The sequence below is a fragment of the Penicillium chermesinum genome (assembly GCF_028974085.1).
Source record: "Penicillium chermesinum strain IBT 19713 chromosome Unknown utg000004l:1.0-3345178.0:1.0-3348027.0, whole genome shotgun sequence".
Taxonomy (NCBI): domain Eukaryota; kingdom Fungi; phylum Ascomycota; class Eurotiomycetes; order Eurotiales; family Aspergillaceae; genus Penicillium; species Penicillium chermesinum.
Window position 1 is genome coordinate 2,230,448 of NW_026695314.1, and position 27,958 is coordinate 2,258,405.

A 27,958-nucleotide genomic window follows, 5' to 3' on the forward strand; every position below is an offset into this window, starting at 1 on the left:
AGGCTTTACGATCTAATCTTTGCATGTACAATACAATTTACTCTTCTCTTGTGAATGATACTTGTATGCTTTGATTTATGATTCTGTTGTCTATGACTTTTTTTTCCCTCTTCTTTACCTTCTTCTTTTTTGTTGATTGGCATCTGGGGGGACAAGATCTCCAATAGCAGACGTCTATTTCTTGCCGAAGAGGTCTTTCTCAACCATTCCACGGCAGATGGGGTGGTAGAAGTCCTTGTGCTTCTCAAATGCGGCAAGGGCGGCAGAACGATCGATCTTTTGAAGGTTACGGAACCTGAACCGAGTTAGAATTGGTCGCGAGGAGTGAAGACCGAAGGAACTTACAAAGGTCGCACAAACTTCATTCTGCCGATACGTCCAAGGAGCTCCACGGTCGGCTCAATGACGCTCCGGTCACCAGCCTTCATGCCAACCTGGAAGTACAGGTTGGACACCTCGATATTTTCGCTCTTGGCCAGGCCATAGACCGCACCCAGCTGCTGCGAGAGCTCGGGGCTTAGCGGCTTCTCCCAGCGCAGAAGCTGCTCCAGGAAGACAACAAGCTGGTTTGCTGTCAAACCCTCGATGTCACTTGGTTGCGGCTTGAAAGAGGAGTCGGTCTCCCATCGCTTGGCCAGCGCATACACGACATCCACGAGAGATGTGTCAAACTGTGGCTTGGGCGGTAGACCGGGCGAATAGAACCATTTGTCCCAGTCCAGCTCATTCAGAAGCTTTGATGCCTCCTCATCGGACTTGAAGAAGTCGAGGATGGTGGCCTTGAATTCGAATGAGTCGAGTGATTTACCCTTGAAGGCTGTGAAGTACTGGTATACGAGTCAGAAACGGAACGAGGACCAGAGCTCGGCATGATCAACGTACGTGAGGAATAAACTTGTCAAACTTGGGCTTTCCCACGAGGTTCTCCAGGGAAGAAAAGGAAATTGAACCCCTTCTCATAAGGAACAGTCGAGAAAGCGTCATCGGGATCCTTGCCCTTCAAGTCAGTGATCAACTTGGTGAATTCATGGTCGTCGCCAAAGTGTTCCACAGCATCAGTGAGGGACTTCCATCCAATGATGGCCGAGAAGTGGCGGTAGGCTTCACCGTGGCTAAGACAGCGTTAGTTGAGATTATTGAAGGGTGCATTCATATCACAAACATAGCGGCCAAGATCTAGATGTGATTGGTTAGTTCCGAGAAATCGAAAACTGGGCTGCATAAAGAGGTATTTACCCGACGTTCCAGGTACACAGTCCAACCCTCGTTCAACCAGAAGTGTTCCCACGAGGCGTTCGTGACCAAGTTGCCACTCCAGCTGTGGGCCAGTTCGTGCGCAATGACATCGATGTTCTCCCGATCCTTCGAAATGATACTGGGGGTAGCAAACGTGAAGATAGGGTTCTCCATACCACCATACGGGAAGCTGGGAGGCAGAATCAGAACATTGTATTCACCCCAAACGTATGGGTAGACAATTTTCTGCTGTGTGTTAGCTGCTGGCTCTCACTTTGGACTGTTTATGGAATTTACCTCGATTGTGGTCATGAAGTTCTCCATGTCAGCCTCAAGTTCCCATTTGCACTCCTCCAGCTTGTCGGGGCTGGTGGCCACGACGCTGCGAGGACCGATAGGAGCTTCGGACACATCTCTTGCGAAGGTGTTAGAAATTGTTGCGCAAGTCAAGAAAATCCGTTGTATTAGGACGTCAATCAGTGGAGTTCATACCCGCTAGCAATGGCAAACAGGTAGCTCGGAATTGGGACGGTCTGGTTGAATCGGTAGAGTGCGTTCCCGGCGTGAGGCTTGGTGTCCCGGAGCGGCAAGCCACTGGTCATCACCGGTAAAGGCGAGGTGATGTTAAAGTCGATTGTGCTCTTGACATCCGGGGTATCCTGGCATGGAAAGATCGATCGAGCGTGGATGGCTTGGCATTGCGAGACTGGGGGGAGTTTCAACAATCCGGATGGGTACGTGATAGGTCCAAACGCTTGACTTACACATGTACGGGTGCTTTTTATTCGAGGTTTGCGCAGGCGTCAGCCACTGAAGCGCCGTGCATTTTTCGGTAGTTTTGACGGCGATCTACAGAGTCAGATCAATACCATGATTGGGCGTGGACAATATGGTGGAGTGGGGGGGAGGGGCAAAAGGCAAAAAAGCCAAGTTCCATACATCCACTTCAACAGTTCCATCCTGCTGCACGCCTTGCTCGAGGTTAATCTTCAGCGGGGTGCCGAAGGGCTCTACGGTAGGCAGCAGCTCCCACTTCGAGGGGTTGCCATCCACTGAGACAGACCCGATGTCAAGGTAGCGAGTATCCAGGATGATCTCACGCGACACGGCGTCGGTCAAGGAGCGCAAGCGGTGGACGACATTACCGGCGAGCTGCTTCTGGTCGAAGCGGATATCAAAATTGGCGGTGATGTGGGTAGAACGCCAGCAGTTGTAATTGCTGAGCGTATTCGGATCGCGCTTGGGGGAGGCCATTGTTGAGGAATAACGAGAGAGGAAGCCTGAGAAAAGTTGACTGAGCGGGCGCGCGTGGTTCATTTTTTTTCCCCCAGTTAATCTACAGCAGAGCTGGCGGGCTTCTCCGTGGCTAAGCGGGGGAGCCAGAGTCAAGGTAGTATTGGTGGGCAGGGCAGGACCACAGATCACAACTCACAGATCACAAACCCGCAGAAGGATTGGAACTGGAGAAGCCTCCGGTTAGAGCCAGTGAGACCAGTCAGATCGCACGAGCTCTCAACTAAACGATCCCCGTCCAAGGGCCCAAGGGCCCCAAAAGGGGTAGCAATCGTCATAAAGACATCGGCCAAATCTGGCCCTGTTGCTGATGGCTTCTCCTTGAACCTCCTTTCCCCTCGGTTCCCACCCCTTGGTTCTACGCAAAGTACTTTGTGACGGTGGATAGATGTATCAAGGGAGCTACATGGGTCTATTCAGGCCAGAGTGTTCTATAGGTTTCATAGAATGAGGTAACCCCCTAGTAGTTCTAAAAGCCTCTGCCGTCCCGGAGCTCGAACGGCACACAAGGAACCAAAAGGCGCGAACCACCGATAAGTGCTAGTTTGACTTAGTACGGAGTATTTGCTACCCCCTTTTCCCACCCCCACAAGGCAAAAGATTCTAGAATCTAGAATCCCGGTCACTTTTCTCCTTTTTCACTTTTTTCAGCCGATTGCCTTTCTTCAGGATTTACAACTTCGAGAAAGGAAGAGAGAAACATCTCCCCGCACTGCGAGAAAGTGCTGCCGCGATCCACGGACCACCCCTGACCTCCCGCGCGGGACCGGCCCCTGAGATTCTGCCTACATTGTTCTACTCGCTCTTGTGCTCTTTCTTGAAGACTTTGTTTTGGCCGCATTTGCCGCCCTGGTACGTACTGGTTTGGATCTCCCTGCTTTCTCTTCTCTTCGGTCTGGCTCATCTTTAGTAGTTTCTTTTGATCCGACCCTCGAATCCGTGCAGCCATGCGCTAAGCAGATTGCGCTCCGTGTCGAACGACCACCATTGCGAAGCATGTGCGCAGTCTATTCGTGAGACGCACGGAATTTTTTTTTAATTTTTTTTTCCCTTTTCTTCGCAAATACAAGCTCGATTGGAATTTCTCAATGCCAGACTCACACCTCGACATTTACCCATAATCATATAGTCTGCTGACCCCCGCCTTTGAAAATGCTACACCGCTCTGCTGTTGACGATGAAGCGAAACAATTCCAGCCCCGACCCTTCATGGATTATAACCGCCCTCCCTCTCGTACCTCACGACCGGCCTCCCGGAATCACATGGTGAAACCTTCAAGGGCCGTCACCCCAACAGGGCTGGGAGTCGTGACTGAGAATGTTCCAGCCCCGCCCCCAGAGGCCTTGCCTACCAGCCCCATTAGGGACGGCTTGGGAAGTTTGAATCGGTGGTCCCAATCAACCACTTCAAGCCGAAGTATGTCCGATCACAATGGTCACCACCGTGGGAGCTCCAAGGCATCAATTCCAAATTATAGCCCGCGCCGAGGGAATGGTCTGGGTGAGCTGCCAGAGATCAACCTTCCAGAACTTCGAGCATCGGATATGTTTTCTAGCGATCCTAACGGCCTCGATCTTTCATTCACCGCTTCAAGTCAGATCTTTCAGAATTCCGCCCCCGGTACCGACAAACGTGACCCATACGAGCAGCCGACCTACCAGCCCAATAACCCTCGATCAAGTGAGCTGTCAATGGATGGAGAAGTGGATGGCCGACAAACCCAGAAGGCTATGTTATCGAAAGCGCTCCAAAAGGCAAATACCGCTGTGCTTCTTGACAATGCGGCAAATTTCGAGGGGGCAATGGAGGCATACACAGAGGCTTGCCAGCTCTTACAATTGGTTATGCTTCGGAGCAACGGGGGCGACGAAGAAAAGATCAAGTTACAAGAAATCGTGCGTCATGCCATTCTTCCCCCTAAACCAGCACAAAAAAAAAAAGAAAAAAGAAAAAAACAAAACAAAACAAAACAAAACAAACGAAAATCATGAATAGAAAATGCTAACCTAAACCAGCGCGATACCTATATGATCCGTATAACAGAACTACAGCGCATGGACTTAGCCCTCTCTGTGCATGATACTAAAGCTCTTCCGCAACGACCGGTAAGCGAAGAGTCATATGATGAGCTCTTCGCTTCAAATGGTGGATCTCGCATTCAAAGTCAACATAGCTCCGCCCATTCCAGCTTTGGCTTTCAACCTCAAATGGATGAGCCCAAATCCTTGCCCGCAGAGCCGATCCCCCCGCGTCGACAGTCACTCCGCCCGTCAACCGTGGAGGAATTCCGCAATATTGGGTTGCCAAAGACCTCTCAGTCAGGTCGATCCACTCCGGCAAGTGCTAGTAGCAACCCGCATTATTCCGGACAATACTTTGAACCAGGAGAAAATACGGAACAATCTTGGCTGGATACAATTGACGAGTCTGGTGCATCCTCTCCCTCTTCGGCGAACTCTAAAGCATCATCAGTATACCTCCGAAGGCGCACCAGCCGTCGCCTCAGCACAGGCACCGAGGCTGAATTTGACGCGGCCCTGGATGCTGCCGTGGAAGCAGCATATGACGAGGGCCTGGAGCCTGTCTTAGAGTACAATGAGGGGACCAGTGATGATGTTGTAGCAAACGCACGCCGAAACATTGAGCTTGCAAAGCAACGAGTTCGCGAAGCTGAGAAAGAGGCTCAAGCCGCCATGCAGCGTGGCCGAGATCTTCAAGAACCCCAAGACCCTCTTGCACCCGTCGCAAGAGAATCTGTTTACCTCGACGAGGAAGCAGAAGAAGAGGAGCGTCTCCTGGAAGAGATGACCAAAGGCTACGTTATGGATGATTTTGAATTTGGTATCCAATCCAAGTCGGCGTTACCGCGCGAATCTGATTCAAGCAACATGTCAGGGAGAACATGGGAGAGCTCGGCTGCTTCCAACATAACTGGCACTGGGGCTACCTTGTCCACTCTCGCCGAAGATGAAGACGTGATAGTCGGCGGGCGTAGCTTGGACCCAAGTGTTCTACCTTCAGAGCCGCCAAATGCTGCATTGCCCCCCATTCCTGCTGTTTCCGATTTCCCATCTCTACCTCCCCACCGGATCTCTCTTACGAACCCTCCTCCCGCTGGGCCCCCTCCACCACCGCCCTCGATGGGACCACCTCCTGTTCCGGGCGTGCGGGCACGACGACTGTCCAAAAATAATAGCGTTGATCTTCGGATTCATACCAGGACCCATTCCCGCGCAGAGTCTAATGTGTCACACGCCCGCACTGAATCTAAACTATCGCATACGCGCGGCGAGTCGAATGCATCTGGCTTAGACTACTTCTCTATTCCTGTGGGTGACAAGCCACCCCCACCTCTTCCCAAGGATGAGACCTCAGATGTCTCAAGGCCTTCGACTCCTGGCCTTCGAGCCACCCTCCACCCGTCGAAGCGCAATGCATCGATTGGATCGCTATCGGAACATTTCAACCTCGCGAGATCGCGCACCCAAGAAGACGCCGAGCCTGGCCTTCCACCTCTTCCCATGTCGGCGCGGCCAATGGCCAAAATACCTTCTGCTCCAGATGGGCTGAATAAGGCCGGCTCAAGGCCTTTCAGAAACCGCAATGGATCCATGCCCAATCCTGATATTGGACCTGGCTCTCCTGTAACCCCATGGGAAGACTCCTTCCCCCGTTAGATACCCAAATGACTACGCCTGCCATGCCTACCCCAACCGCAACACATCTCTCCCCGGTTTCGGTGCCAACCGGCGGAATGAACCTTTTCGATTATGAGATTCATTCGCCAACCTCTCCGGGCCGGCCCAATTCGCTTGTTCCCAATGCCCCGGCACCGCTTGAACCGTGTCCTGAATCATTCCTTCTCCGCCCATTCTGGCTGATGCGTAGCTTGTATCAAACAATCGCTCATCCTCATGGAGGTTATATCTCCGCGAAGCTCTTTGTCCCTCGCGATATCTGGCGGGTGAAGAATGTCAAGCTGAAGGCTGTCGAGGATAAGGTTTCCCAGTGTGACCTCCTGACAGCTGCCCTGCTCAAGCTGGCCAAGGTTGACCCTTACGATGCGGATGCAGTATTGGAAGAGATGGAAGGGCTCGAAATTGTACTCAACCAAGTCCAAACGGTTTTGACTAAGAAGCTGGGCCATGAGGTCGGTGTACAAACCGCCATTCCTCTGTTAAAGCAGAACGCGCCCCCCGAGGATTCTTCTCATTCCGAGCCAGCACAGCCTCGGACGTCAGGGACATCGAACAAATCATATATCCCGGGCTGGAAACGGCTGCGTGCCAAGACATCTGGCATTGGCACCACTGCTTCTACGACAACGACATCGCGCGAGAGTCACAAGGAGAATTTGACAATCAACACTGTTCCGATGACGATTGGTCCTTCCACTCAACCCGTGCGCGACGTTACCAAACTCGAATTCTCGGGTCCCCATGCTCACTACATGGGAGCTTTGGCACGGCTCTTTGACGCTGCTCAGGTGGTTGGTAAGCTTGCAACGATACTGTTCATCATCCCTTTCATCATCTCTAACAAATCCACAGACCAGATCGCCCAGCAGGTTGAAGACCCGGGACTCAGGCACTCTTCTAAGACCCATGTTGGCCTCGAACTCAGCACACGACACGCTGCTGAGTTCTTCGGTTTCTACATCTGTCGCTTTGCCCTTGCTGATATTAGCCTGATGCTTGACAAATACATCAAGCGTGGTAGCGAGTGGGTGCTCATCTAAGGAATCATGTGTTGGATTACTTCTACCTCCCCAATTCCGCACCCCCCAACCTTCTCCGTTTCTCCCTTTAATGTTACCCTTCCCCTATACCTGCTTCCCCTTTGGAACGTGAACTGCGACGATCATGATTCGACTTCACCTGCTCATATTATCTTTTGATGTGCATATTACATTACCCCTCCCTGTCTATGTTAAGATACCATGATTTATACTTGAGATACGATTTGAAGAACATAATTTCCACGAGATGGGACATGTGTGTCTGATGGTTTCTCCTCGTCTCGCTTCTTGTAAATCTTGGTTTTGACACTTCGTCCATCACCTGGCGGAGTCTTATACATGAAGCGGGGATGACGAAGAAGAAGCAGAAGACATGAAATTGATGTGTTTCGGTCATATCGTCCTTGATAGAACACAAATCATTTCGCTGCGCCTGTGCGGCTCTTCGATCAATACTTGGAAATAGCTTGACAATATAGCCACGCGGTTTCGTACATCATTATCAGCCCGTGCCGAGGCTTGGACCCATTTAAAGGTACCAGGATGATCTTTGGCGACAGTCGTGCCAAGAGGCTATTTTCCGGGCGAGTGGTTGTGTCGGAACTAGTCTAAAGCTGACTTTTCCCGAGGTCGCAAACACCATGCTTATGAGATGAGCTTGTTTTATTTACCGGAACTGGCCCAGATTTGCAAATGGGCGGCGAAAATTTAGGATGTATTGGCGTTGATAGATGTCGACTTGGCCAAACATTGTCAGGCTACATAGTCGTCTTTTGATTCTCAAAACTAATCATATTTTGCAGCAATAATATAGCCACTCTCAAAAGCATTCAGCCTAAATAAGTGATGCTAGATTCACGTCATCTCCCCCCACCGTTTGTGAAATCTATGTTGATCACTGGCACCAGTAAGCTCATCTCCTGCATGCTTAATTTTCATCTTCATCATCCTCCGTGTCCTGGCTGTCGCCCCGTATGTAACCGATAACCTCCTCAAGCCCATCAAACAGACAGCAGCCTTGAGCTGTGCGCTGAAGATGATGCAGCATTCGAAGAAGCGATTGGGGAGCAGTATCGCTCAAAAGCTTCTCGATTTCCTCTTCCCGCATCACCGTCACGATGTTCATCATGCCGTTCTCCAGAGTCCGGACTTGCCGAAAGTGTCTTCGCACTTGAATGCCAACGATGTCGGTAGAAGAGCGGCAGATTGCCACGCCAATACTGCGAAGGGTGTCAAGAGCATTGAGATGGATTTTCGGATCAGCATTTGGTCTGCAATGCTCAACAATAGTTTGGATTGACTGTTCGATTTTGGCCGCCGTGTCGGGTGGATCATCGCTTTCCTCGAGCTGGCAGATTCGTTCATATGTGACATTGATCTCGCCTCGCACGAATCTCGCGAGGCGACTGAACTCCAGCAATACCCTCTGCTCGGCTTCTCCTAGGGCCTTGCGTACACTTTCCTCAGCTTCGACATCGGATTCTCTCTGAACTGAACCGGGAGGGTTGATAGACGTTTTGGCTGAAGGTTCATGAGATTCTTCTTCGAGTTAGATTTGCTCGGTTTCGGCGGCCAGCGGGGTGTCTTGTTTGGTCGTAATACCTGTCGTGTCTACTGTCGTGACGGCTTCGCTTGCGGCCTTTGTCTGAGACCGCGTTCTCACAGGCATCGCGAATAGGCTTTAGAGCTGTGTTCCAGTTGGCTAGTAGAGAAGGATAACTCGACGGCGCTTGCGTTGTCCAGAGATGCGTTTCGCGAAGATGTGGTCTGGAGAGAGCTTCGAGAATCGCGAGGAACAGAGATGACGCGTTATGGATGTAGGAGGATGAAGAGAGAGCAGGGCAAGAAGGGCGTGGATACCTGGTGTTGCTTTTATAGCAAAGGAAGAACCAGCTGCCTTACTCAACCATCGAGGGAGGAGGGACCAGCAGTGATAGTAATCGTGAATCACAGCTTATAAGGGCTCAAGGAGCTGGTGCATTTTGCACAGAACCAGTGTCTTCGACAGACTCTTGACAACCACGGACCTTTCAATTTGGCAGACAAAACACAAGCTCTGCTGCGTAGAACGGGCGATAGAAGTTGAGGCAAAGGACAAAACATATGAGATGAATGAGAACTGAATAAGAAGAGCAGAGAACATCCATTGGCTTTACTTTTCATCCAGACTCGTCTAAGCTATCAAAATGTCACGGGGCACATGTCTGTTCTATATCGTGATAATTAAGATGTTGCTACTTTGCCGGTGGAGCGCCATATACTTGGCCAGTGGCCAATCAGCGTCTGTCTTTTCCGACGCGTTGCGTCCAAAAACAAACGCGCTCTCCTTTTATTCCCCCGCCAAACATTCTCAGTTATTTGTTACGCCCTTCGCTTTCCAAGATGCCTCGCCCAGCGCCAAAACGTAACCGCACGAAACCCTCAGGCCATCTTCCAGCCGAGAAGCGCGACAATGACGCGACTCAATCTCCAGAGCGTGGATCCACGCTGGATCCTCGACAAGCACTACGCAGCCAAACGCCCATGACAACAAGTTATGAGCAGGCAATCGAATCATCGCCGACGGGCAGTCGCCCTGGAACGGGGAGCAGACCCCCAACGCGCTCTCGAGGCTACTCCTCCACATTGTCCCTCGCTGGCCGGAAAGGCGACAACTCGCGCATCCCCGGTACCCCAGGCTACGACAGTTCAGTGCTGAGCAATTTCCGCCGACGCCCGCGACAACAAAGTATCCTCCAGATGATGCAGGCCGATGACGGATCCTCCGAGCTTGACGACGATGATTTTCTGGGAGGCTTTAGCCCGCAGGATGAATCTACGCCGTTGAATCTCTCCCGCGGCAAGTCACTACTCGTCAGAACAGAGCAATCGCCATCGCCATCTGAATCGCTACCGTCATCTGGCAGGTCGCGTAAGCGCAGACATGCGGAGGAGGAGATCTTGGTCCCCGAATCTTCTATGGAGTCGGCCCAAGATATGGTGGAAGATACTCCAACCGCAACACCTATTGCTCGCGTGCCTTCCTCTCACCCATCAGAAGCGACTCCGCGCGCTGTTCCCTTTCCAGATATCCTCAGTCAGACTCTTGCGCCACCTACCAGCAGCCCAGGCTTGAGCACCAATGGCTCTGTTGCAGACGCAGCTCCCGGCAAGAAGTCTAGCGACCCCGCCCAATTACCAACGGCAGTTCTACAAAACCGGTTGCTACCTCGTCGACGACAGCGTCGCAAGAATCGAGCGGCCGGGGACTTCGATGTACCAAGTGATGATAGCGACGATGATATGCATGACGCGGCCTCTGGGGACGACGACGAGCTGAACTACCAGCCGTCACGACGGGGCGACAGATCGAACAAGCCAAAGCCTCTGAGTAACACACGAGCCAGATCCAACCAGAAGAAAAAGAAGACCAGGGCGAGGTTGGCCTCGGCGCCCAAACCTACAGAGCCGGGTCCCACAACCTATGGGCGTTCGCGTGGAAGTGGAAATGGAGGTGTGGACAAGGAGAATGAGATGTTGTCGTCGCCAGGATCATCACCCCTGTCATCTCCGCCCGATACTGACGTGGACTTATCCGATTCGGAGGCTGAGACGGGGCCCGGGCGACGATTTGTGAGCGACGAGCTGCGTGCGGCCGCCAAGAAATTCGCGGAAGTCGACAAATGGCAAATGGAGTTTGAGGACGTTTCTGCGTCCGAGGCCTAGAGCAAGCAGAGATTCCCCAGTAACTTTTGACGTATAATGAGACCAATGTCAACCATCCGCCACTTTCCCGCCTTGCGGTTAGTCGCGCTTAATCTCAGAGTACAGCGAGCCCCGCAGCGAGTGCAACCCAGCTGTGTATTTAGTACTACCTCCACCCAGCGTTCCCCAAACGGGTTTACTTTTCTGCTTAGCCCTACTGTGAGCAAAATGACTACCACCGACACGATCCTCGCGGCAAAATACCCTGCCAAGGCTCATGCGCGCCGTGTCGCTGAGTCCATCAAGGCTCGGCAGGGGACCGTCGGTGCGATCTATCTCGAGGCTCAAAAAAACTCGGTTGATTGAGGACAACGACGAACCGCAACCTTTCAGGTATGCTTCCAGTGGAATCCTTGAGGAAACCAGATAACCGTGGCGACTAATTGTGGTCCCCGGACTCGATAGACAACGCCGCCCATTCTTCTACCTGACCGGATGTCTCCTCCCCGATGCCTCCGTCGTCTATGATGTGAACGCCGATCAGTTGACTCTGTTCATTCCTCCTATCGACCCGGAATCTGTCATCTGGTCCGGTCTCCCCTTGTCGCTCGACGATGCTTCAAAGCTTTACGACGTCGATCGCGTCCTTTATACTACCGACGTCAATGCGACACTGGCCTCCATCTCCTCCAGCCAGGGCGGAAAGGCGCCCGTCTTTGCCATTGAAGAGCAGGTGTCGTCCGAAGTCAAGTTCCACGGCTTCTCCGCTACAAACCTATCGGACCTGAAGGAAGTCATCGGAGATGAGCGTGTGGTCAAGGATGCCTACGAGATTGCTCTGCTTCGCAAGGCCAACGAGATCTCTGGCAAAGCCCACGTCGCCGCCATCAAGGCTGGCCAAACCGCCACGAATGAGCGGGAGGTTGAGGCCGCTTTCATTGGCACCTGCTACGCCAATGAGAGCCGCGAGCAGTCTTACCATGGTATTTTTGCTAGCGGCGAAGGCGGCGCTACCCTCCACTACACAGCCAATGACAAGCCTCTGATTGACTCCAACGGCCAGCGCAAGAAGAACATGCTCATTGATGCTGCTGGCGAATACCAAACCTACTGTGCCGATATTACTCGTGTCATCCCTCTGGATGGCAAATTCAACGAGGAAACCCGCCAGATCTACAAGATTGTGCTGGAGATGCAAGAAGAGGCCATTGCCGTCCTGAAGGCGGGCGTGAAGTGGGACGATGTGCACGCCCTGACCCACCGCGTTGCCATCCGTGGCCTGCTGAAGCTCGGCATCCTGCGCGGATCCGAGGATGAAATCTTCGATAAGCGCGTCAGCGTGGCTTTCTTCCCCCACGGCCTGGGCCACTACCTGGGCATGGATACCCATGACACCGGCGGCCACCCCAATTACGAGGATACCGATAAGATGTTCCGCTATCTGCGTGTGCGAGGTACCCTCCTGCGGGATCTGTGATCACAGTTGAACCTGGTGTAAGTCTGAGCTTCGGATCGTCTTTCTAATGAAAGTGGCTAATTAGTTTTTGGATATAGATTTACTTCTGCCGCTTCATCATCGACCCTGTCCTCAAGGATGCGGAGTTGAGTAAGTACATCGACACTGCCGTTCTGGACCGATACTGGAGTGTTGGAGGTGTCCGAATTGAGGACAATCTGCATATCACCAAGGATGGCTCGGATAACCTGACTACGGCGCCCAAGGCCCTGGCGGAAGTGGAGAGCTTGGCCCAATAGACTCATAGATAAAGAAAATTCCGGGTTTGACTCCATAATTAAGCCAGCTATAGTCATACCAATTCGTTTACTAGTTTTGTCTTTCCGTGGTCCACATTCTAAACACCGGGTAGAAGTTTTAATAAAGGAGGATTGGACATATTTATCTATTTCAAGTGCTCAGATGTGGCAGCTTAAACAGCAGGTGTATTCCTCACTCTCCCCCTGTACAAAGCCCCGAGTTCTCTCTAGATTGGCTGCCTTGTGACATGTACTGGCTCCTAACATAACATCGAATTTCCTGCCAATCGCCATGTTAGCCGCTTTTCTTTACAAGAATACCCTGGATTCTCGGTAGCAAAGAACGAGGATCCACCGGCTCTTCGATCTCCTGCGGGTTCTCCCATTCTCCGCTATCAAGAATATCCGCCAACACGTTCCGCGTCAAATGACATCCGATGAGCCTGCTCCAAGCAGGATTCAAACAAGCTTGAAACTTTCATATTAGCCCGCGCCATATATCTGTGCCACCCCGGTAAGAGGGGAGTAGCCCCCGAGCGAGAGAAAAAAGCCGCGAAGCCATACCTTGTGTCGCGGACGTCAATCGATCTCTACTCGCTCCATGCTCCCAAAACACAAACTTGCCTCCAGGCTTGAGCAGTTTCCAGACCTCTTTCATCACGTTCCTCGGGTCTTTCACAGCACAAAGGACCTGGATACTTAGCACGGTGTCCACGCTGCCCTCGGTGATTCCTTCTGCGCGGAGGACATCGCTATCTTCGATGCCGCAATCGATCAGCTTGTACTTATCCCGCAGCCCGGACTGCTCTAGTTTGGCATCTACCGCATCCCTGAAGAAGGGATTCGGCTCGACTCCGTAGATCTGTTGGATGAGCCCGGGATCGAAACGGTGGATCTGGTTGCCGGGTCCGGGACCCAGCTCAAGGACAACCCCGCTGGCGGCGTGGACGAGCGAGGGGACGATGGTTGTGTTCTCGTAAGCGATGAAGCCCTTGGCTATACAGTTTGGTCAGTTCTGCTCAATTCGCTCGAATCATTCAACGCAGGGCTTGACTACAATTTACGGTGAGTAGTCTTGCAGAGGCGGCATCACGGATTTGTTGCGGGCGTCCAAGGGCAACGAAGCCCTCTCGACGGATTGCCTCTTTTAGGGCTTCCCAGTGCACTGTGAGAAGGGATGGTGAGAATGGTTGCTACATGCGCGGCGGGGTATTACACTCACGGCAGATGGAGAACCAGATCATCGTCAAAGGACGGAGGAGAATTTCAAGACGGCCTGGTTGAGGAGGCATGGTGGTTTATGAATCGATAGTATTGGGAAAGGGAGTATCTTGGAGGAGAATATTGAAAAAGGGAGCGGGAGGTGCGGTGAACTTTGGAAATCAAAGAACGGAATTTACACGGGGGGGGGGGGGAAACAGAAGGTAGAAGTTGATAAGCGAGTCCTTTCATTTTATAGTCAGCAGTTGACGAGCAAGCCCGGGGGCTGTGCGGCCTGACAGACTACTGTGGCTCTACACTAGCCTTGGTCCACCCAGGATTGCACACCAGATACCGATCCCTGCCACGTCAGGCTTAGGGCTCGTGTGGCGTAGGATGCGACTTGGACGGAGGGTGAAGCCAATTGGGGGTCATTCCAAAGATGAAGAATAACTATGAGACAAAAAGAGATGGTTCTTCTGTTTTACACAAACCAGCCAAATTATAAGATTGCGCCAGTCATGGTTGATAAGACATTTGGGTGGTTCCTTTCCCGAGGTGACATTCATTATGATTCAGGTTCAAAGCAGGCGATGAAGCTGAGATATTTCCCGCCATGGAATTCCCCATATGAGTGGTAATGCGCTAACTTGCATAGACAAGGTTAGACAAGTAGCTGAAGTCATTTTCAGTCTGTGAGCAAGATATCAAGTAGACTCGTTCCAGACATCTGGAAAGACGATGCAATCTTGTAGATGGAACTATGGTTGCAGCCTATCAATGAAACCGGGAAATCTCGAGCAACCATCGAGACAATTCGAATGCCAGAGAAATTCATCACGCAAGTTCTCGCAAGGGAGTTGGCGAGTTGATAGTCGTGGGCCGCGCACAAGTTGGGGTGTAGTAGACAAGCCACCCCGGTGGGGCTGGTAGACCAATCATGCTGAACGATTTGACGGGAAATCACAATATTGCAGTCTTGCCCAGCACTTCATATTAATAATCTGATGCTGATGGGTGATGAAGCTCAAATCAAAAACTCGGTCATGTGAATTCTAGCTAATTGTGATAGGAAGCACGATGTTGATGGATTATTGAAACCCCGACATATTGAGGGGGAATCGTTAGATAATTAGATACAAGCTGCAAAGAAGACTGGGCCCGGTAAAGATTCCTACCCAGAAGAAAATATTCCCGATGACTTTTCGCCCCCGCAGGAAGCGGGTCCGGCTCAGAGACACGAGTGGCAGTTGGCTCATCTGGAGGATAAGCAAGTAACCGCGAAGTCGGCGGAAAATGCAAAGCATGACCAGCTCATGAACGCACGCTGAAAGCAAGAATGTGACGAAGCTCGCCGATACGCGCGATAGATGGAAGGCACTGATAGAGCTGTGGTAGACGTGGCGGCGTAGAAAGTCGGCGACGGGGCGGTTCCAGTCGCGCGCGAATTGGTCCCAGGATACACAGTTCCACCAGTCGGCGTAGAACTTTCGATCCGCAAAGCGGGTGACCTCGGCGAGTACATTAAGCTGGTGGCTGTTAGGAGAGCCTTTTTGGAGTGATTCCGTTCCGGCAAGCTGAACCACTTACCACACATTCCCAGATGACATAAAACGCCAGCAGATACTCCAGCAGGAAAGGGAAGGACAAGTCGCTCAGGATCCAAGGGAACTCTTGCAGCCGTTGCTGTGCAGTCAGACCTTCCTCCTTCATTTGCACGGTTTTCATCACAACCGGGTAAATCCAGTGCTGCGAGACGGCAATCATCACCATGATGGTCCCGAAGGTAGCTGTGGTTTTCTCCGCCACATAGGACCAGTTGATCTTCTCGGTGCGTGGATACTCCAGCTCGTACACTTAGAGTCGGCAGGGTGATGAAATCGCAGAAGTTGCGCACAGTCAAGTTTCGTGGGTAGTAATGAGAAGCGGAAAACTGCCCTTGAAGCTCTTCCGACAGGAGATCGACTTCTCGCTCGAGAAAGGATCTCAAGGCCGCTATCTGATTGGTATTCAATGGACTTTTCTTTTCAATTGTCTCGGAAAGAGAGAGCAGTTGGTCGGCGGTCTGCGAAGCCTGGACGGCCTTCTTATCATCGAGTCTCCGGTGCGCCAGCTGCTCTATGCTGCTAATCTGGGCATCCACGCTAGATTGAAGGGCAGAAGTGTGAGCGGCCGGGACAGACTGCTGGTCGTCATACGTCTCAAGTCGTCTCAGCCGGGCTGACAACAGTTCACGCTTTCGATACAGAACAGACACTAGCTGGGTCAGGTTAAGCTATTCTCATGGGTAGTGGCGAACGTACGGTGACCATTATAGGCGCCATAGCTATGCTGCTTCATCAGCATAGTCAGGCAATGTAGTACCATGAAGACTGTATGAGTCCAGGGCCAATCACGGTGATAGGTCCACCAGATGGCGATCGCCAAGTAAGCGGTTTGCCAAATCTGTCGTCTGATATCAGCACGGCTTATTATTGGGTGTGAGAGGGCGCCTTACATTCTGGATCACCCACCCAAGACCATCCCAATGCAGATAGCCCGCGGAGATGGCACGCTGCAGGCCTAAGCAGAAAAGAGTGGACCAACATAACACAAAATCCGAGATACCCAGCACTAGCACATCTTTCGAAAACATTAGGCGAATGATTTCATTGTTACCCCACACGATGATGGAGCCGTGCTCGCGCCAGTTCTTGGCGCACGTTCTCAACAGCATCATGGCAACGCACAACCAGAACAGGGTAAAGAAGCCCCGGAACTCTGATGCGCTTGCGGTCGGATTCTGACGGTCGAGGGAGCTGAGTTGGCGCGTAAATGCCAGATCTCGAAATACAAAACGGCTCTTTTCGGCGCTACCGCTCTTCTGCAGAGACAGCTGGTGACGAAGCAGTTCTTGCATAACGTGGGCATCCTCGGTCGTAAGAAGATATTGCCCGGCCTGGTCTGTCTGTTGAAGCCTCACCGACACACTGGATTCCTTCTCATTCTGTCCTGAGTCCGAGTCCGGACCCCCGGTGGCGGCCAGCCGCGCCGACAGTAACTCCGTGTCTGGCTCTCTCATCATGATTGTTGAGAGGAAGAAAAGCCTGGGAGGATCTTTTATGCCAAATCACGGACTCGGACGGGTCGGCCAACGAAAGACCGAGGACCATAGATGACGTTTGGTTGCCTCCATTGGGGTTCGGGTGGGTCGATTGTACCAATTGAAGACCGAACAGTTCGACCTGGTTCCATAGGGCTGGATCTACATGGCACATGGGCACAAAGCTCGTCCTCTTAGCTTAATCTTATCAGCGTCAACGGCCTCCACGAATTCTGGTTAGCCGCTGTGGGGCCCGGAAAGGCAGTGGACTAACAAGAGCTGCGGTATGGCCTTTGATCTGGAAAAATGCGAAAAGGTTGAGAATTCGATGATCGAGGTCCATCTCCACACGCAAAATGGGCCGCAGATCTAAAATAGCGCAAAGATTGTGTTTGCTTTCCAAAAGCCGAAAAGTTCCACTCGATCCCCCCGTCTCTCTTCTCCGCCCGTGGAGCTCTTCTCACTCGCCCCTCTCCCCACTCACCCCATGGATCCGCCTCAGGTCCAGCTGCCAGGGTCTGAGAGTGCCGGTCCATCGCAAGATGCCACCGTAACCCCAGACGCAAATCACTCCGTAGAGGTGGAGATGGGTGGCGCAGGGGCTGCACCGAACGATGAGGATCACTCATTGCTAGATGCACCAGGAGAAATTGATGTTGGTCTTGAAGCTCACCCCGAGCCCGAACCCCCTGCCCCTCCAAAGAAGAATGCTGGTCTCATGTTCCTCGAGTATGCTCCCCTTCCGCGGGCGTGACATGGACTAGTCTTCCCTGCTTTAACATGGCACGGACCCAAGCCATTGTCCCACCCGCCAGCTGCCATGGAGCTCCAACTCACATCAGCTAGATTCCTCACCTCCCCTATCGTCGAGATCGAAGTTGGCGAAGGCGATGACAAGACCACCTTAACGGCGCATCAGACACTCCTTCGCGAGTCGCCTTTCCTAGAAGAATTGGTGAACCAATTCGAAGACTCCGGCCCTGTACGTGGGAACCCAACCAGACAGCCTTCCTCATCACAGCGGCACTGCTTCGGGGAGTCTTAACATCTGTATCACTGACGCTAAATGAACCCCCAACTTGCAGCGCCGCATCGAACTCCCCGCCGAGAACGTGCAAGCCTTCGGCTGCTTCCTCCAATTCCAATACACGCGCGACTACACTCTTCCCTCCGAGACCAACGGATCCACCGAGGTAGCTACGGCAGACAGCAGTGGCGAGGAGCTCTTGCAACACGCGCGCGTCTACACCCTCGCCGAGAAGCTCGAGCTGCCGATCCTGAAGACCCTCGCCCACAAAAAGATCCATCGCGTGAACAGTACGCCCGGCGGGGAACTCGCCTACGCCCGCTACGTGTATACGCATACCCTTCCGGACGATATGACTATCCGCAAGCCTATTGCCGCCTACTGGGCGGATCAGGGCCATGTCCTCAGGCACGACTTGAAGGAGGAATTTAAGCAGCTTTGTCTGGATCTTCCGGAGTTCGCCTACGACGTGCTTACCTTGCTGTTCGATAAGCAGGAGAAGGGGGCAAAGAAGACTAATCCCGAGATCGAGTCGGTGATGCGGGGCAGTGGCCGGAAGCGCCGCCGGGATATCTAGGCCGTTCGGTGTCAAGGCGTTTGTACAACTTTTATCAATGGTAACGGAACAACCTAACAAACAACTCGATTCTTTCCGTGATCTTGACTGGATTGTCTCTAAGGGATATTTCATTGTATGGAAAGCCTTGGCTTCTACTAGACTCAACTGAAGCACGTGGAACAGCACAGCCCCTCGAAGCGCCGGAAAACATACATAAAGATAAAGTAATCTGCAATCATACAAGACATCCCATGGACGATCATTGGTTGCTCCGAGGCAGCCGAAGACCAGGTCCGACCCCGCTTGGCAAGTATAGCCTTGCCCCGCATTCATCATCTCACGATTGCCCAGCACTATCACTCCCTGAACTGCTACCTCCCCCTTCAAGAGTAGTGCAATCTGGTATCCCACAGACCTCGTCCTCCACCATAATCATCCGCAATGGCATCCTACCCTCCAGGACCCTGCTGCATCGTCGGCGTAACCCACGAAGGCGAACCAAAGGGCGAGCTAAAACAGATCGGCGGCGGTACCAATTCCCTCTTGCAAGCTGAAGATACCCACGCGCTAACAGAGAACAGTCGAGGCATACGTGACATATCCAGCAGACGGATCTACTAAGAAAGCTATTTTGCTATGCTGCGATGCGATTGGCCACCGCTCGGTCAACCCCCAGCTAATCGCAGACCAATGGGCCGCCAATGGCTACTTCGTCGTGGCCCCGGACCTATTCCACGGCGACGCGGTGCCCCTGCAACGATCTCCGGATTTCGACCTCCAAAATTGGTTGAACAGGCATCTGCCGCCGAGAGTTGAGCCGGTCGTATTGGCTGTCTTGAAGGAAATGAGGACCACGCTCGGCTGTGAGCGGGTGGGCTCGGCTGGGTTCTGCTTTGGGGTATGATACTTGTACCCCTGTCTGGCTTACTTGTCCTAATGACGGGAAATGGCTGATCTGCTTGCGTGAACAGGCGAAGTATTCCATTCGCCTGCTCCAGCCCGGCCAATTCGATGCCGCTTGGGTAGCACATCCCAGCTTCGTTGACGCCGAGGAGGTTGCGGCCATCAAGGGTCTCTCTCTCTATCTCTGCGGCGGGTAAGTGGCACTCCTTTTCCGTCTGTTCAGTGGGACATGGAAGCAAGTGATTAACCTCCGGTTGGCATTGGGACAGAGGTCGATTCCATATTTCCAGCTCCCAAGCGACATGAGACGGAAGCGATCTTGGCGAAAACTGGTCAGCGGTATCAAATTAACCTGTTTAGTGGGGTGGAGCATGGGTTCGCTTCAAGAGGGGATATGTCGGATCCCAAAGCCAAGTTTGCTAAGGAGTCTGCATTCGTGCAGGCTGTCAACTGGTTCCACGCATACCTGTAGATTGATTGACGTGGATTGGGCAGCGGCTGACCACCCGGGATCAACCTCGGGAATATCTCATCTGGCCACTCCAGGAGTAGATACATACGCCAAAGTAATATGACCAGAATTGTATATCAAGGGTTGAATAAGAAACAATAGAGTAGGAATTGATATTCCTCCGAACCCGGTCAGACCCTGGTGAACTGAATTGGGACGGCAGCGGTGTACATAGTACAACAAACGACTACCAGGAGATCTTTTCTACTAGCCAAGGATGTCAAGGGGCATTGCTCAGCTTTCTACAAGTTTGGAAAACTTTTGAACCAAGGTATTTCATTTTGTGAACCGCTCCTCGTTCGCCGATATCAAGCTGAAGATGTACATGCATTGCAAAGTCGAAAGCGAAACAAGAATCTTTCCATATATCATGGTTAAGTGGGACCGTGATAGTTGCTAGTGTAGCAACACGGAATAGGGTATGGAGATATGTGAGGCAAGAGATGAGAAGAAAGTAGGAGACGTTTTTACATCTTCTCGTAGGTAGCCATAAGAGAGCCTATCAAAGAACTGTTAGAGTCCGTAGAAGCGAGCTGCCAAGGACTGAACTTACCGATAAAAGTAGTAACCAGGCGTGAGCGGACCGTGCAGATATCCTCCGGCACCAGCCAGATGGTGGCTCCCAGCTTACGCGCAATGCTGATACTGAGCTTGGCGTTGGCGTACGCATCCTCGTATCCTTGCTCGCCGCTGCGGGGGTTGGTGACCAGGTCATAGTCGACGTAACCGCTCTTCATACCGTTCAGGACATCCAGCAAGAATATACCGTTTCCAATGGATTGGTCCTTGAAGCTACGGATGCTGGAACCACGACCACCCTTCTTGGACATGTCGTTGGCCCATTTGATCATTTCAGTGTCAGTAATCTCACGCTTGCCGAGACGCTCGGCGAGAGCAGATAAGGTACGGGTGATATCACGGCGCATCAGCTGCCACACCAAGCCAAGGGTTAGCGTGCGCTGGCCGTCGGTGATATCGGCACCTTGAACACCGACAAGGGAAAAGCCGTGGTGCTTTCCAAGCTCGATTGAGTAGTTAGTGTTCTCCACAGCCTTGAACCGCATCAACTCAGCACCAGACGCAGGGGGTTTGTTGACGTGACGCCAGTTCACGCTGCCGGGGATAACCTTGTCATAGGCCTGTAGCAGAATAAAACCGTCGCGCAGATCATCGAAGAGCGAGTTGACCGCCGGCTGTACATCGAGCGAATTCAACCAGAGGGTAAAAACTCGGGCCTCACGCTCGCCCTCAGCGTCGAAGTCTTCGATGTCGACCTTCTCCTCCTCAGTAATAGGGTCGAGTCCAGGATGGGTGTTGAACAAGTTGGCGACGAAAGCAAGGTTCAGCTTAGGGTTTCCAGCAACAAGAGAGGTCGGGGTCAAGAACTTTCGGCACTCCAGCTTGTCGGCATTGTCGAGGACCTGCTCCGCACGCTGGAGCAGATCGTTGGTCTGGAGAGGGCCGCGAGAGCAAATATCCGGAGCCAATTGGTTCAAAAGAACAGTGTAGTTCTCGCCATCCTTGACATCGTTAGAGAAGTTGTTCACTCTGTAAAAAAGACATCGTTGTTAGTTGATATGCATATTTAAGGATGATAAAATAATCGTACCTTCGGTCCCACTTAGCATTCTTCAAGTGATAATTGAACCAGCGAAGAAGGATCTGCTCTGGGGGCAGGCGCAGGAATTGCTCCAGTGTCTCATCATCTTCCAAGAGACGGTACAACTCAGGGTGGAGCTTAATATCAATCTTTCCGAGAAGACCGCGACGGATGATCTGCCAGATCAGACCGAGAATCAGATGCTCACGGACCTCAATGATATCCCCACTTCCGATGTTCACAACAGAGCAACCGATGCCCTTGGCAGAGTTGATAACAATGTTATTGTTCTCTGTCATGTGGAAAGCGTTCAATTCCTTGATCTTTCGACCGGGCTTGTTCAAGACACGCTCATCAATTGTGTCCGGTACGCTGTCGTTGATCAACTTGGCTAGAACTAGACCATCCTTGCACTTATCGAACATCTCGAAGGTATCGGTAGGGAAAGGAAGCTGGCTGCCAATATCGGGATCGCCGGCCAACACGGCGTTGATATGGCGCGTGAATTCAGTGCGCTCGTCCTCGTTAATGGTGTGGGTTACGTTTGATGAAGATCCTTGGACATGAATACGGCCCGAGAGGCTGCCCTTAGACTGGTGTCCGCGAGCTCCGCCAGCGCCAGCGCCGGCTCCAGCTCCCTGAATCACAGCTACTGGGCTAGGTGCAGCTTGAGGGGCGGGGGCTGGCCCCGAGCGAAGTCGCGCAATAAGCTGCGCCGGTTGTTAGCGCCCGAGGGTGGGGAGAGGGGGGGCCCCGGCAGTGCTCCGCCGGGGAGGTCGGAATAATGGAACGGGACACGTACATCAATGTAATCCTCAAGTTCGACACGGCGAGAGCTGTCAAGCTCTACACCTTTCAATGTCTGCCGGACTACGTCGTAGGGCTGATGCTCCGACTGTTGAGTGGCCTTGATTACGGAGGCTTCGTCGAGGTAACCGCGATCGTCAACGTCCAGCTTGCGGAACGCATCCTGGAGGGAGAAGATCTCTCCTTGGTCCAGTTGCGGGAATCGCCTGTTCGCAGAAACGGGGGTCAGAAATTGGACTTGCGAAAGATCCGACAGCACACTTACTTCTGGAGCTTGAGAACGTTCATCGCGAAACACCAACCGATGCAAGGCGGGGTTGGAGGGGTTTATGATCGGAAGAAGGGAAAGGGAAGAGGAAGAAACCCAACCACGACAGAAGTTGGAAAGGAACCTAGGCGCCCACCTTAGGAAATTAGGAATTGGACACGACTAGACTGGGCAGTGTTCCGAGAAATATACACGAGCCGGGAGAAGCGAAAGGAAGCGGGAGAAGGGGAGAGTGGGGGGGCGATGAGCCACAATGCATTGACGTTACAGATGAAACGGGTAATTTCATGGTTACTTTTTACGGGGAGTCTGCGGAATTGCTATCGCTTGCTAGTCGATCCACTGTATGTAACTTACGGTAACGTATTAAATACCGTACTTTTCAATTAAGCTGCCTGCTTGGTAGGCAATGACGTCGATATCCATGGATGGACGTTGCCTGGTCAGTCATCAACATAGACTCGCGTTGCATACTCCATACGCCCGTTGTCGCAGCATTCTGATTACCATGGCTGGACATTGCCGCAACGGATGACCTTGGCCGCATCATGGTCGCGAACACCCTCGATGACAGCTCGAACAAATTCAGCCCCAATAACCGGGTCAATCTCGCCCGTCGGTTTGTTCTATTCTCGATCAACGCCGAAGTCCGTTGCCAGGAACCCGGGCAGAACGCGCCAGACTTGAACGCCATCTTCGTGGAAAACTCGCGCCCATTCGCGCATCAGCATATCCATACCCGTCTTGCTAGAACGGTATAATGTGATGGAATGCATTCTGACATTCCAGCAAGGGCTGTCTGGATTATGCGGTGTATGATGCTTTTCGATGTACATGCTTGCCCGCTATGTAACTTTCGCGGCCAGACATAAGGGATGGAGTCCTCTCTCCGTGAACCTTGCAGTGTAATGTCAGGACGTCCAGATCGGACTTGATAAAAATTTACTTAAACGGCAGCAACTCCCTGTTGATAGACGCGGCGTTCCGCAATAATTGCTTATTTCCGAGGCGGTCTGTGGCCTGCCTTTGGTGCCTGGTGTACAGCCTCATGGTCCCGCTTCATAGTAGTCCGAGCACTAGATCAAATTAGCACGTTCGACTATTTAAGTTTTCCCTCGTTCCAGCATAGTTGTGTGTATCTTTCTCTTCATCTTAATTCCAGATACCGTACTCTCATATTGAAATATGGCTCCTCTTACAATCACAGTCAACGGCACTTCCAGACTTACTCGTCCTGCTGAACGAGGAGTCATGAACATCTCCGTCGAGGCTGAGGGAACCGACAAAGAACTCGTGTCGTTGCAAGTAACCTCTGCTTCCAACGAGATGCACAAACTGTTCACGGAATTGTCTCCCAAAACAGAAGCTGGAATCGCAACAGCGGAGGCTGCAGTTACTCATTTTTTCCTCCACTATGCTTCGAAGTTGGCATCAAACGCCTCGTGGTTCCGATGGTATCGCCGTCGCACGAGTATACCATGCTAGCTCTTCAATTACCGCTACCTTCCGAAACTTTGCCGCTATGAATGATATCGCAGGGAAGTTAATCCTGAACCCGCATGTACACATCAAATCGATCGATTGGGAGTTGACAGACGCTACCATTCAATCGCTGGGGCAAGAGTCCCGAAAGCTAGCAATGCGCGATGCGATCCAAAAAGCCGAGGACTATGCTGATGTTATTGGACGTAAAGTCGTTGTGACCGAGATTAATAGCGGTGGTTACTCTGGAGACTTGAACGTGAGGTGCATGATGGCAACTGCTCCCGGTGGAGCGCTTTTTGGTCGTAGTTCGCCTGCTCCTGAACATGATTCCCTTGATCTAACACCACAGGAGATCAAAATTGAGGGGTCTGTGAGTGTCAAATTCGAGTCTGAAACGGCATGAGGCTTGATCAAACCACCAGCTGTCATTAAATATGGCACCAATAGCCCCCATTTTCGGAGATAAAAAACAGGCTGTGTTTATTCCGCTCGGGCCACTCAAAGTCGATTGTGCAAAGTGCATTTATTCTGGTGCTGTCTGCAGGAATACAGATTAGAGAATTATTAAACAAATGGAAGGGAAATATGCCAGTAAAACCTCGATCGTCCAAGTGTCCTACATATCACATGTAATCCTGAGGCCCGATTGCGGCACTCCTTCGTTCCCGTCTCCGCGTTGGCCATTGTTCCCCATGCGAGGATCTCCTGGGATTTTCCCTCCTCCACTCTTCAGATCATTCGCGCATTCCAGTTTTGTTCCTCGAAGGGGGCATGGAGGTGTGTCGTTTCACCAGAATTATTGATAGGCACTGCTTCTCTAACCAGAGCCTTTCGCAGAATCACAATGGATCCATCCAGCGATGATCTAGTCGCGACCAAACTCGACTCTCCGCCGGAGGTGTCGCCTGCCCCTGGCACCCCAACCAAAGCCACGATTTCGAAGCCTACTTCTCCCCCAAGCTCTCTAAACGAACTCCTTGATGTCGCTTTGAATTTCCTTGCCACGTCTAGCAATGAACAAATACTCGTATTGCTCGGACTCCTCGTCGTGATAACCTACCTCGTCCTCGGAAGGATCGGTTTGATATTGATCGGAGCAGCTGGTGGTGTTGTTCTGCACGCTCACTGGGAAGGCCCCGGTCATGCGCGGGAAGATAATGCCGTGGTAACGACAAAACGACGCGAGTTGGCCCTAGAGGTCTCCAAGCGGCTGCTGGACTGGAATCCGCGCCCCGTTTCTCCTTTGCCCGAAAGTGAACGGGAAGGGGTCCTTACAATCACCCCAGAGGGACTTTCTACAGCAGATCTCGAATACGCGACGTTTCGACCAGAGACAGCGGCTGGGTTAAGATCACTAACGAATGCGGTCGTTCATGACTATGTAAGGTAAGGCGTTCACCACAATTCTCTCCATATATTCTTTACTTATACGGCAACCCTCCTTCAGATGGTGGTATTCGCCTATACTACCTAATGAAAACAGCTTCCCAGACTCTTGTCGTCGGACCTTGACCCATTTCGTGACAAACATTTCGTCCCACCTTGCGCGCAAACGAACGGAAGATACGTTCCTCCAATTCCTCACCAATTCATCTTCTATCATCATCGTGTTCCTGAACGAACTTGCCGCCGCATTTTCTGCCACGGGGTCATCCTCTGATGCTCAGCATGTTGTGGAGCAATACCTCCAGAACTCTCCGGATAGCAGCCTCGCAAATGTCTTATCACAGGAACAGCAGAAAAAGAAACTAAACATGGTTGCAGACGACATTTTAGCACACTATCTGGATACAAAGGCATACGCCTGTCCTCCCGTGAGGGACTTCCTCAGGGAAGTTTTGGCAGGGCTGATTCTCGAATCCACAGTCATTAGTCTTGCACGCCCGGAGTTTATCAATGAGTGGATTGTTTACTTACTTCAGGATGGCGAGTCAGAGATCATGCATGCCATCGATGCTGGCGTTGAGGGCGCGGGAGTCGGTGTGTCCAAGGCTTCCGAAGACTCGAAGAATGCGCTGCCCGAACCATCAAGGGAAGATAAACCCCAGGCCCGCCTTGCCGTTGAGAATTCAGCCGACCAGCTTGACAAGGCTGAACAGGAGGCACTGGTGGAAGCCAAACGTTTAAGCGCCCTAATCGCCTCCCACGATGCACCAAGTGTGTCCACTGAGCCTATCAAGAACTCCAGCCTGTCGGAATTAGACAGCAATGCCGAGCCATCATCGAAATCCATTCTTGAAACCGAAAAAACTCTCTCGGGGGCGACAGATCCAGCCCCGTCAGACTTGAAGGTCCCCGAGCACGATCATTCTACGCCGCCAGTAAGGCTCCATGGTGCCTATGTTTCTGTGGACGACGATGCCGGGCCCAACGATAAAGCCGTGCTCAGATCCCGACCTAATTCGGACTATCTCCTCCAAGTAGAGCCGAGCTCCGCTGGATCAACGGGTTGGATGGTGTTCCGGAAGTACGCTGATTTTCAGTCGCTGCATGAAACACTCGAGACAGTGGCACGACTGAATCAAATCAAAAGTTTTTCAGATCAATATCCTACGCTGCCAGATTGGAAGGGCAAAACAAGGCATGCTCTTGCTCGAGACTTGGAACGATATTTACACGAGGCTATGAAACATGAATCACTGGCAGAAACACATCGGATGCGTCGGTTTCTGCAGAAGCAAACCAACGTCAATGAAATAAGCACTCCGAAAACTGGTTTCTCTTTCCCCACCCCGTCTGCGTTCGAAAACATGGGCAAGGGTGTTTTGGGGGCATTGACAAATGCCCCCAAAGGAGTCGCAGGGGGTGGAAAAGCCGTATTCGACGGCGTGACTGGAGTTTTTGGTGGTGGCCACAATAAAAAGCCTACCAACTCGCCGGACACGCAGTCTCTGCACCGGAAAAGCACATCGAAATCGGAGCAGGAGATCCTGGGATCTACCTCCAGAAGCAGTCTTGATCAAAAGCCTCTTTCCCAGACTTCTCCATCGGCCTCTTCTTTTGGATTTCCCAGATCAGAACCCCCTCAGTCCCCTCTGATCAGTGGAATCAGTAATGATACCGACTGGTCGTCGGTCGAGCCGAACGCTTGGGCATCGGAATCGTCTACTCTTGCTAAGTCAGAGGATCGGAAATCCCTGGAGTCTAATGGGATTGTGGAAACCAGCTCCATTGAGGAAAATAGTGTTCCAGTTTCATCGAAGCCACCCGCAGATACAAGAGTGACCGGCGAGTCACGTCTGCCCTCACAAGACACCGCTCGTTCCAAGAACCCTATTACGTCAGACGAGACTCAGATCGCCGTTGAGTTGATTTTTGCCGTGATCAACGAGCTTTATACTTTGTCCTCGGCCTGGAATATCAGACGCACTTTATTGAATGCAGCAAAATCATACATTTTGCGCCCCGGGAGTCCGACTCTCAAAACGATTCGTGATCTACTACAAGATTCTATGATCGAAAGCAACACATCTGACGAAGCTCTCGGCGAATATTTGAAGAAGCTCCGGATCAATGCCCTCCCCACAGCGGAGGAATTGAAAGAGTGGCCCCCGCCACCTAGCGACGAAGAAAAAGAGCAACTTCGACAGAAAGCGCGTCGACTGTTTGTGCAACGAGGTATCCCTCAAGCGCTTACGAGTGTCATGGGGGCCGCCGCTAGTCGAGAAGCGTTGGAGAAGATCTTCGATAGTCTCCAAGTGCAAACTGTCGCCCGAGGCTTTGTATTTTCCCTTATGCTGCAAGGACTGAAGGTTTTAACGCTGTAATGAGCTATATGTATGAATGTTTTAATCGCACCCACGGGCTTT

The 27,958-nt window shown here is 52.0% G+C and overlaps 15 protein-coding genes across 15 annotated transcripts; 10 read left to right on the plus strand and 5 right to left on the minus strand.

The window, feature by feature from the left end:
* Positions 1-174: 174 nt before the first annotated feature.
* On the minus strand, positions 175-2,490 carry N7468_005718 (bifunctional aminopeptidase/epoxide hydrolase; the record flags this gene model as incomplete). The annotated part of the gene is made up of 9 exons (XM_058475014.1): positions 175-295; positions 346-827; positions 905-1,112; positions 1,163-1,176; positions 1,237-1,482; positions 1,534-1,651; positions 1,729-1,942; positions 2,001-2,085; positions 2,176-2,490. 9 exons carry the CDS (start codon positions 2,488-2,490, stop codon positions 175-177), a joined length of 1,803 nt encoding a protein of 600 aa, XP_058330754.1.
* A 1,191-nt stretch (positions 2,491-3,681) lies between these two features.
* On the plus strand, positions 3,682-6,207 carry N7468_005719 (uncharacterized protein; the record flags this gene model as incomplete). The annotated part of the gene is made up of 2 exons (XM_058475015.1): positions 3,682-4,425; positions 4,546-6,207. The coding sequence occupies 2 exons, from the start codon at positions 3,682-3,684 to the stop codon at positions 6,205-6,207; spliced, it is 2,406 nt and encodes an 801-aa protein (XP_058330755.1).
* An 8-nt stretch (positions 6,208-6,215) lies between these two features.
* Positions 6,216-7,268, plus strand: N7468_005720 (uncharacterized protein; the record flags this gene model as incomplete). Its single annotated transcript, XM_058475016.1, has 1 exon — positions 6,216-7,268. The coding sequence occupies one exon, from the start codon at positions 6,216-6,218 to the stop codon at positions 7,266-7,268; it is 1,053 nt and encodes a 350-aa protein (XP_058330756.1).
* Positions 7,269-8,196: 928 nt separating this feature from the next.
* N7468_005721 (uncharacterized protein) lies at positions 8,197-8,937 on the minus strand (the record flags this gene model as incomplete). The annotated part of the gene is made up of 2 exons (XM_058475017.1): positions 8,197-8,750; positions 8,871-8,937. The coding sequence occupies 2 exons, from the start codon at positions 8,935-8,937 to the stop codon at positions 8,197-8,199; spliced, it is 621 nt and encodes a 206-aa protein (XP_058330757.1).
* Positions 8,938-9,650: 713 nt separating this feature from the next.
* N7468_005722 (uncharacterized protein) lies at positions 9,651-10,973 on the plus strand (the record flags this gene model as incomplete). The annotated part of the gene is made up of 1 exon (XM_058475018.1): positions 9,651-10,973. The coding sequence occupies one exon, from the start codon at positions 9,651-9,653 to the stop codon at positions 10,971-10,973; it is 1,323 nt and encodes a 440-aa protein (XP_058330758.1).
* Positions 10,974-11,180: 207 nt separating this feature from the next.
* Positions 11,181-12,707, plus strand: N7468_005723 (aminopeptidase P family protein; the record flags this gene model as incomplete). Its single annotated transcript, XM_058475019.1, has 5 exons — positions 11,181-11,273; positions 11,320-11,345; positions 11,418-12,406; positions 12,436-12,446; positions 12,507-12,707. The coding sequence occupies 5 exons, from the start codon at positions 11,181-11,183 to the stop codon at positions 12,705-12,707; spliced, it is 1,320 nt and encodes a 439-aa protein (XP_058330759.1).
* A 295-nt stretch (positions 12,708-13,002) lies between these two features.
* On the minus strand, positions 13,003-13,999 carry N7468_005724 (class I SAM-dependent methyltransferase; the record flags this gene model as incomplete). The annotated part of the gene is made up of 4 exons (XM_058475020.1): positions 13,003-13,175; positions 13,272-13,703; positions 13,765-13,872; positions 13,930-13,999. 4 exons carry the CDS (start codon positions 13,997-13,999, stop codon positions 13,003-13,005), a joined length of 783 nt encoding a protein of 260 aa, XP_058330760.1.
* Positions 14,000-15,031: 1,032 nt separating this feature from the next.
* On the minus strand, positions 15,032-16,968 carry N7468_005725 (Sterol O-acyltransferase; the record flags this gene model as incomplete). Its single annotated transcript, XM_058475021.1, has 5 exons — positions 15,032-15,436; positions 15,498-15,755; positions 15,805-16,163; positions 16,211-16,352; positions 16,405-16,968. The coding sequence occupies 5 exons, from the start codon at positions 16,966-16,968 to the stop codon at positions 15,032-15,034; spliced, it is 1,728 nt and encodes a 575-aa protein (XP_058330761.1).
* A 508-nt stretch (positions 16,969-17,476) lies between these two features.
* N7468_005726 (uncharacterized protein) lies at positions 17,477-17,743 on the plus strand (the record flags this gene model as incomplete). The annotated part of the gene is made up of 1 exon (XM_058475022.1): positions 17,477-17,743. One exon carries the CDS (start codon positions 17,477-17,479, stop codon positions 17,741-17,743), a length of 267 nt encoding a protein of 88 aa, XP_058330762.1.
* Positions 17,744-17,809: 66 nt separating this feature from the next.
* On the plus strand, positions 17,810-18,593 carry N7468_005727 (BTB/POZ domain-containing protein; the record flags this gene model as incomplete). Its single annotated transcript, XM_058475023.1, has 2 exons — positions 17,810-17,971; positions 18,075-18,593. The coding sequence occupies 2 exons, from the start codon at positions 17,810-17,812 to the stop codon at positions 18,591-18,593; spliced, it is 681 nt and encodes a 226-aa protein (XP_058330763.1).
* A 556-nt stretch (positions 18,594-19,149) lies between these two features.
* On the plus strand, positions 19,150-19,950 carry N7468_005728 (dienelactone hydrolase family protein; the record flags this gene model as incomplete). Its single annotated transcript, XM_058475024.1, has 3 exons — positions 19,150-19,473; positions 19,547-19,671; positions 19,839-19,950. Coding segments are annotated over 3 exons (561 nt in total), but the record flags the coding sequence as incomplete, so codon positions are not given.
* Positions 19,951-20,456: 506 nt separating this feature from the next.
* sac6 (fimbrin) lies at positions 20,457-22,684 on the minus strand (the record flags this gene model as incomplete). Its single annotated transcript, XM_058475025.1, has 5 exons — positions 20,457-20,488; positions 20,543-21,537; positions 21,599-22,299; positions 22,392-22,602; positions 22,662-22,684. The coding sequence occupies 5 exons, from the start codon at positions 22,682-22,684 to the stop codon at positions 20,457-20,459; spliced, it is 1,962 nt and encodes a 653-aa protein (XP_058330765.1).
* A 528-nt stretch (positions 22,685-23,212) lies between these two features.
* On the plus strand, positions 23,213-23,425 carry N7468_005730 (uncharacterized protein; the record flags this gene model as incomplete). Its single annotated transcript, XM_058475026.1, has 1 exon — positions 23,213-23,425. The coding sequence occupies one exon, from the start codon at positions 23,213-23,215 to the stop codon at positions 23,423-23,425; it is 213 nt and encodes a 70-aa protein (XP_058330766.1).
* A 424-nt stretch (positions 23,426-23,849) lies between these two features.
* On the plus strand, positions 23,850-24,552 carry N7468_005731 (SIMPL domain-containing protein; the record flags this gene model as incomplete). Its single annotated transcript, XM_058475027.1, has 2 exons — positions 23,850-24,135; positions 24,203-24,552. 2 exons carry the CDS (start codon positions 23,850-23,852, stop codon positions 24,550-24,552), a joined length of 636 nt encoding a protein of 211 aa, XP_058330767.1.
* Positions 24,553-24,993: 441 nt separating this feature from the next.
* On the plus strand, positions 24,994-27,916 carry N7468_005732 (uncharacterized protein; the record flags this gene model as incomplete). Its single annotated transcript, XM_058475028.1, has 2 exons — positions 24,994-25,535; positions 25,597-27,916. The coding sequence occupies 2 exons, from the start codon at positions 24,994-24,996 to the stop codon at positions 27,914-27,916; spliced, it is 2,862 nt and encodes a 953-aa protein (XP_058330768.1).
* Positions 27,917-27,958: the final 42 nt, after the last annotated feature.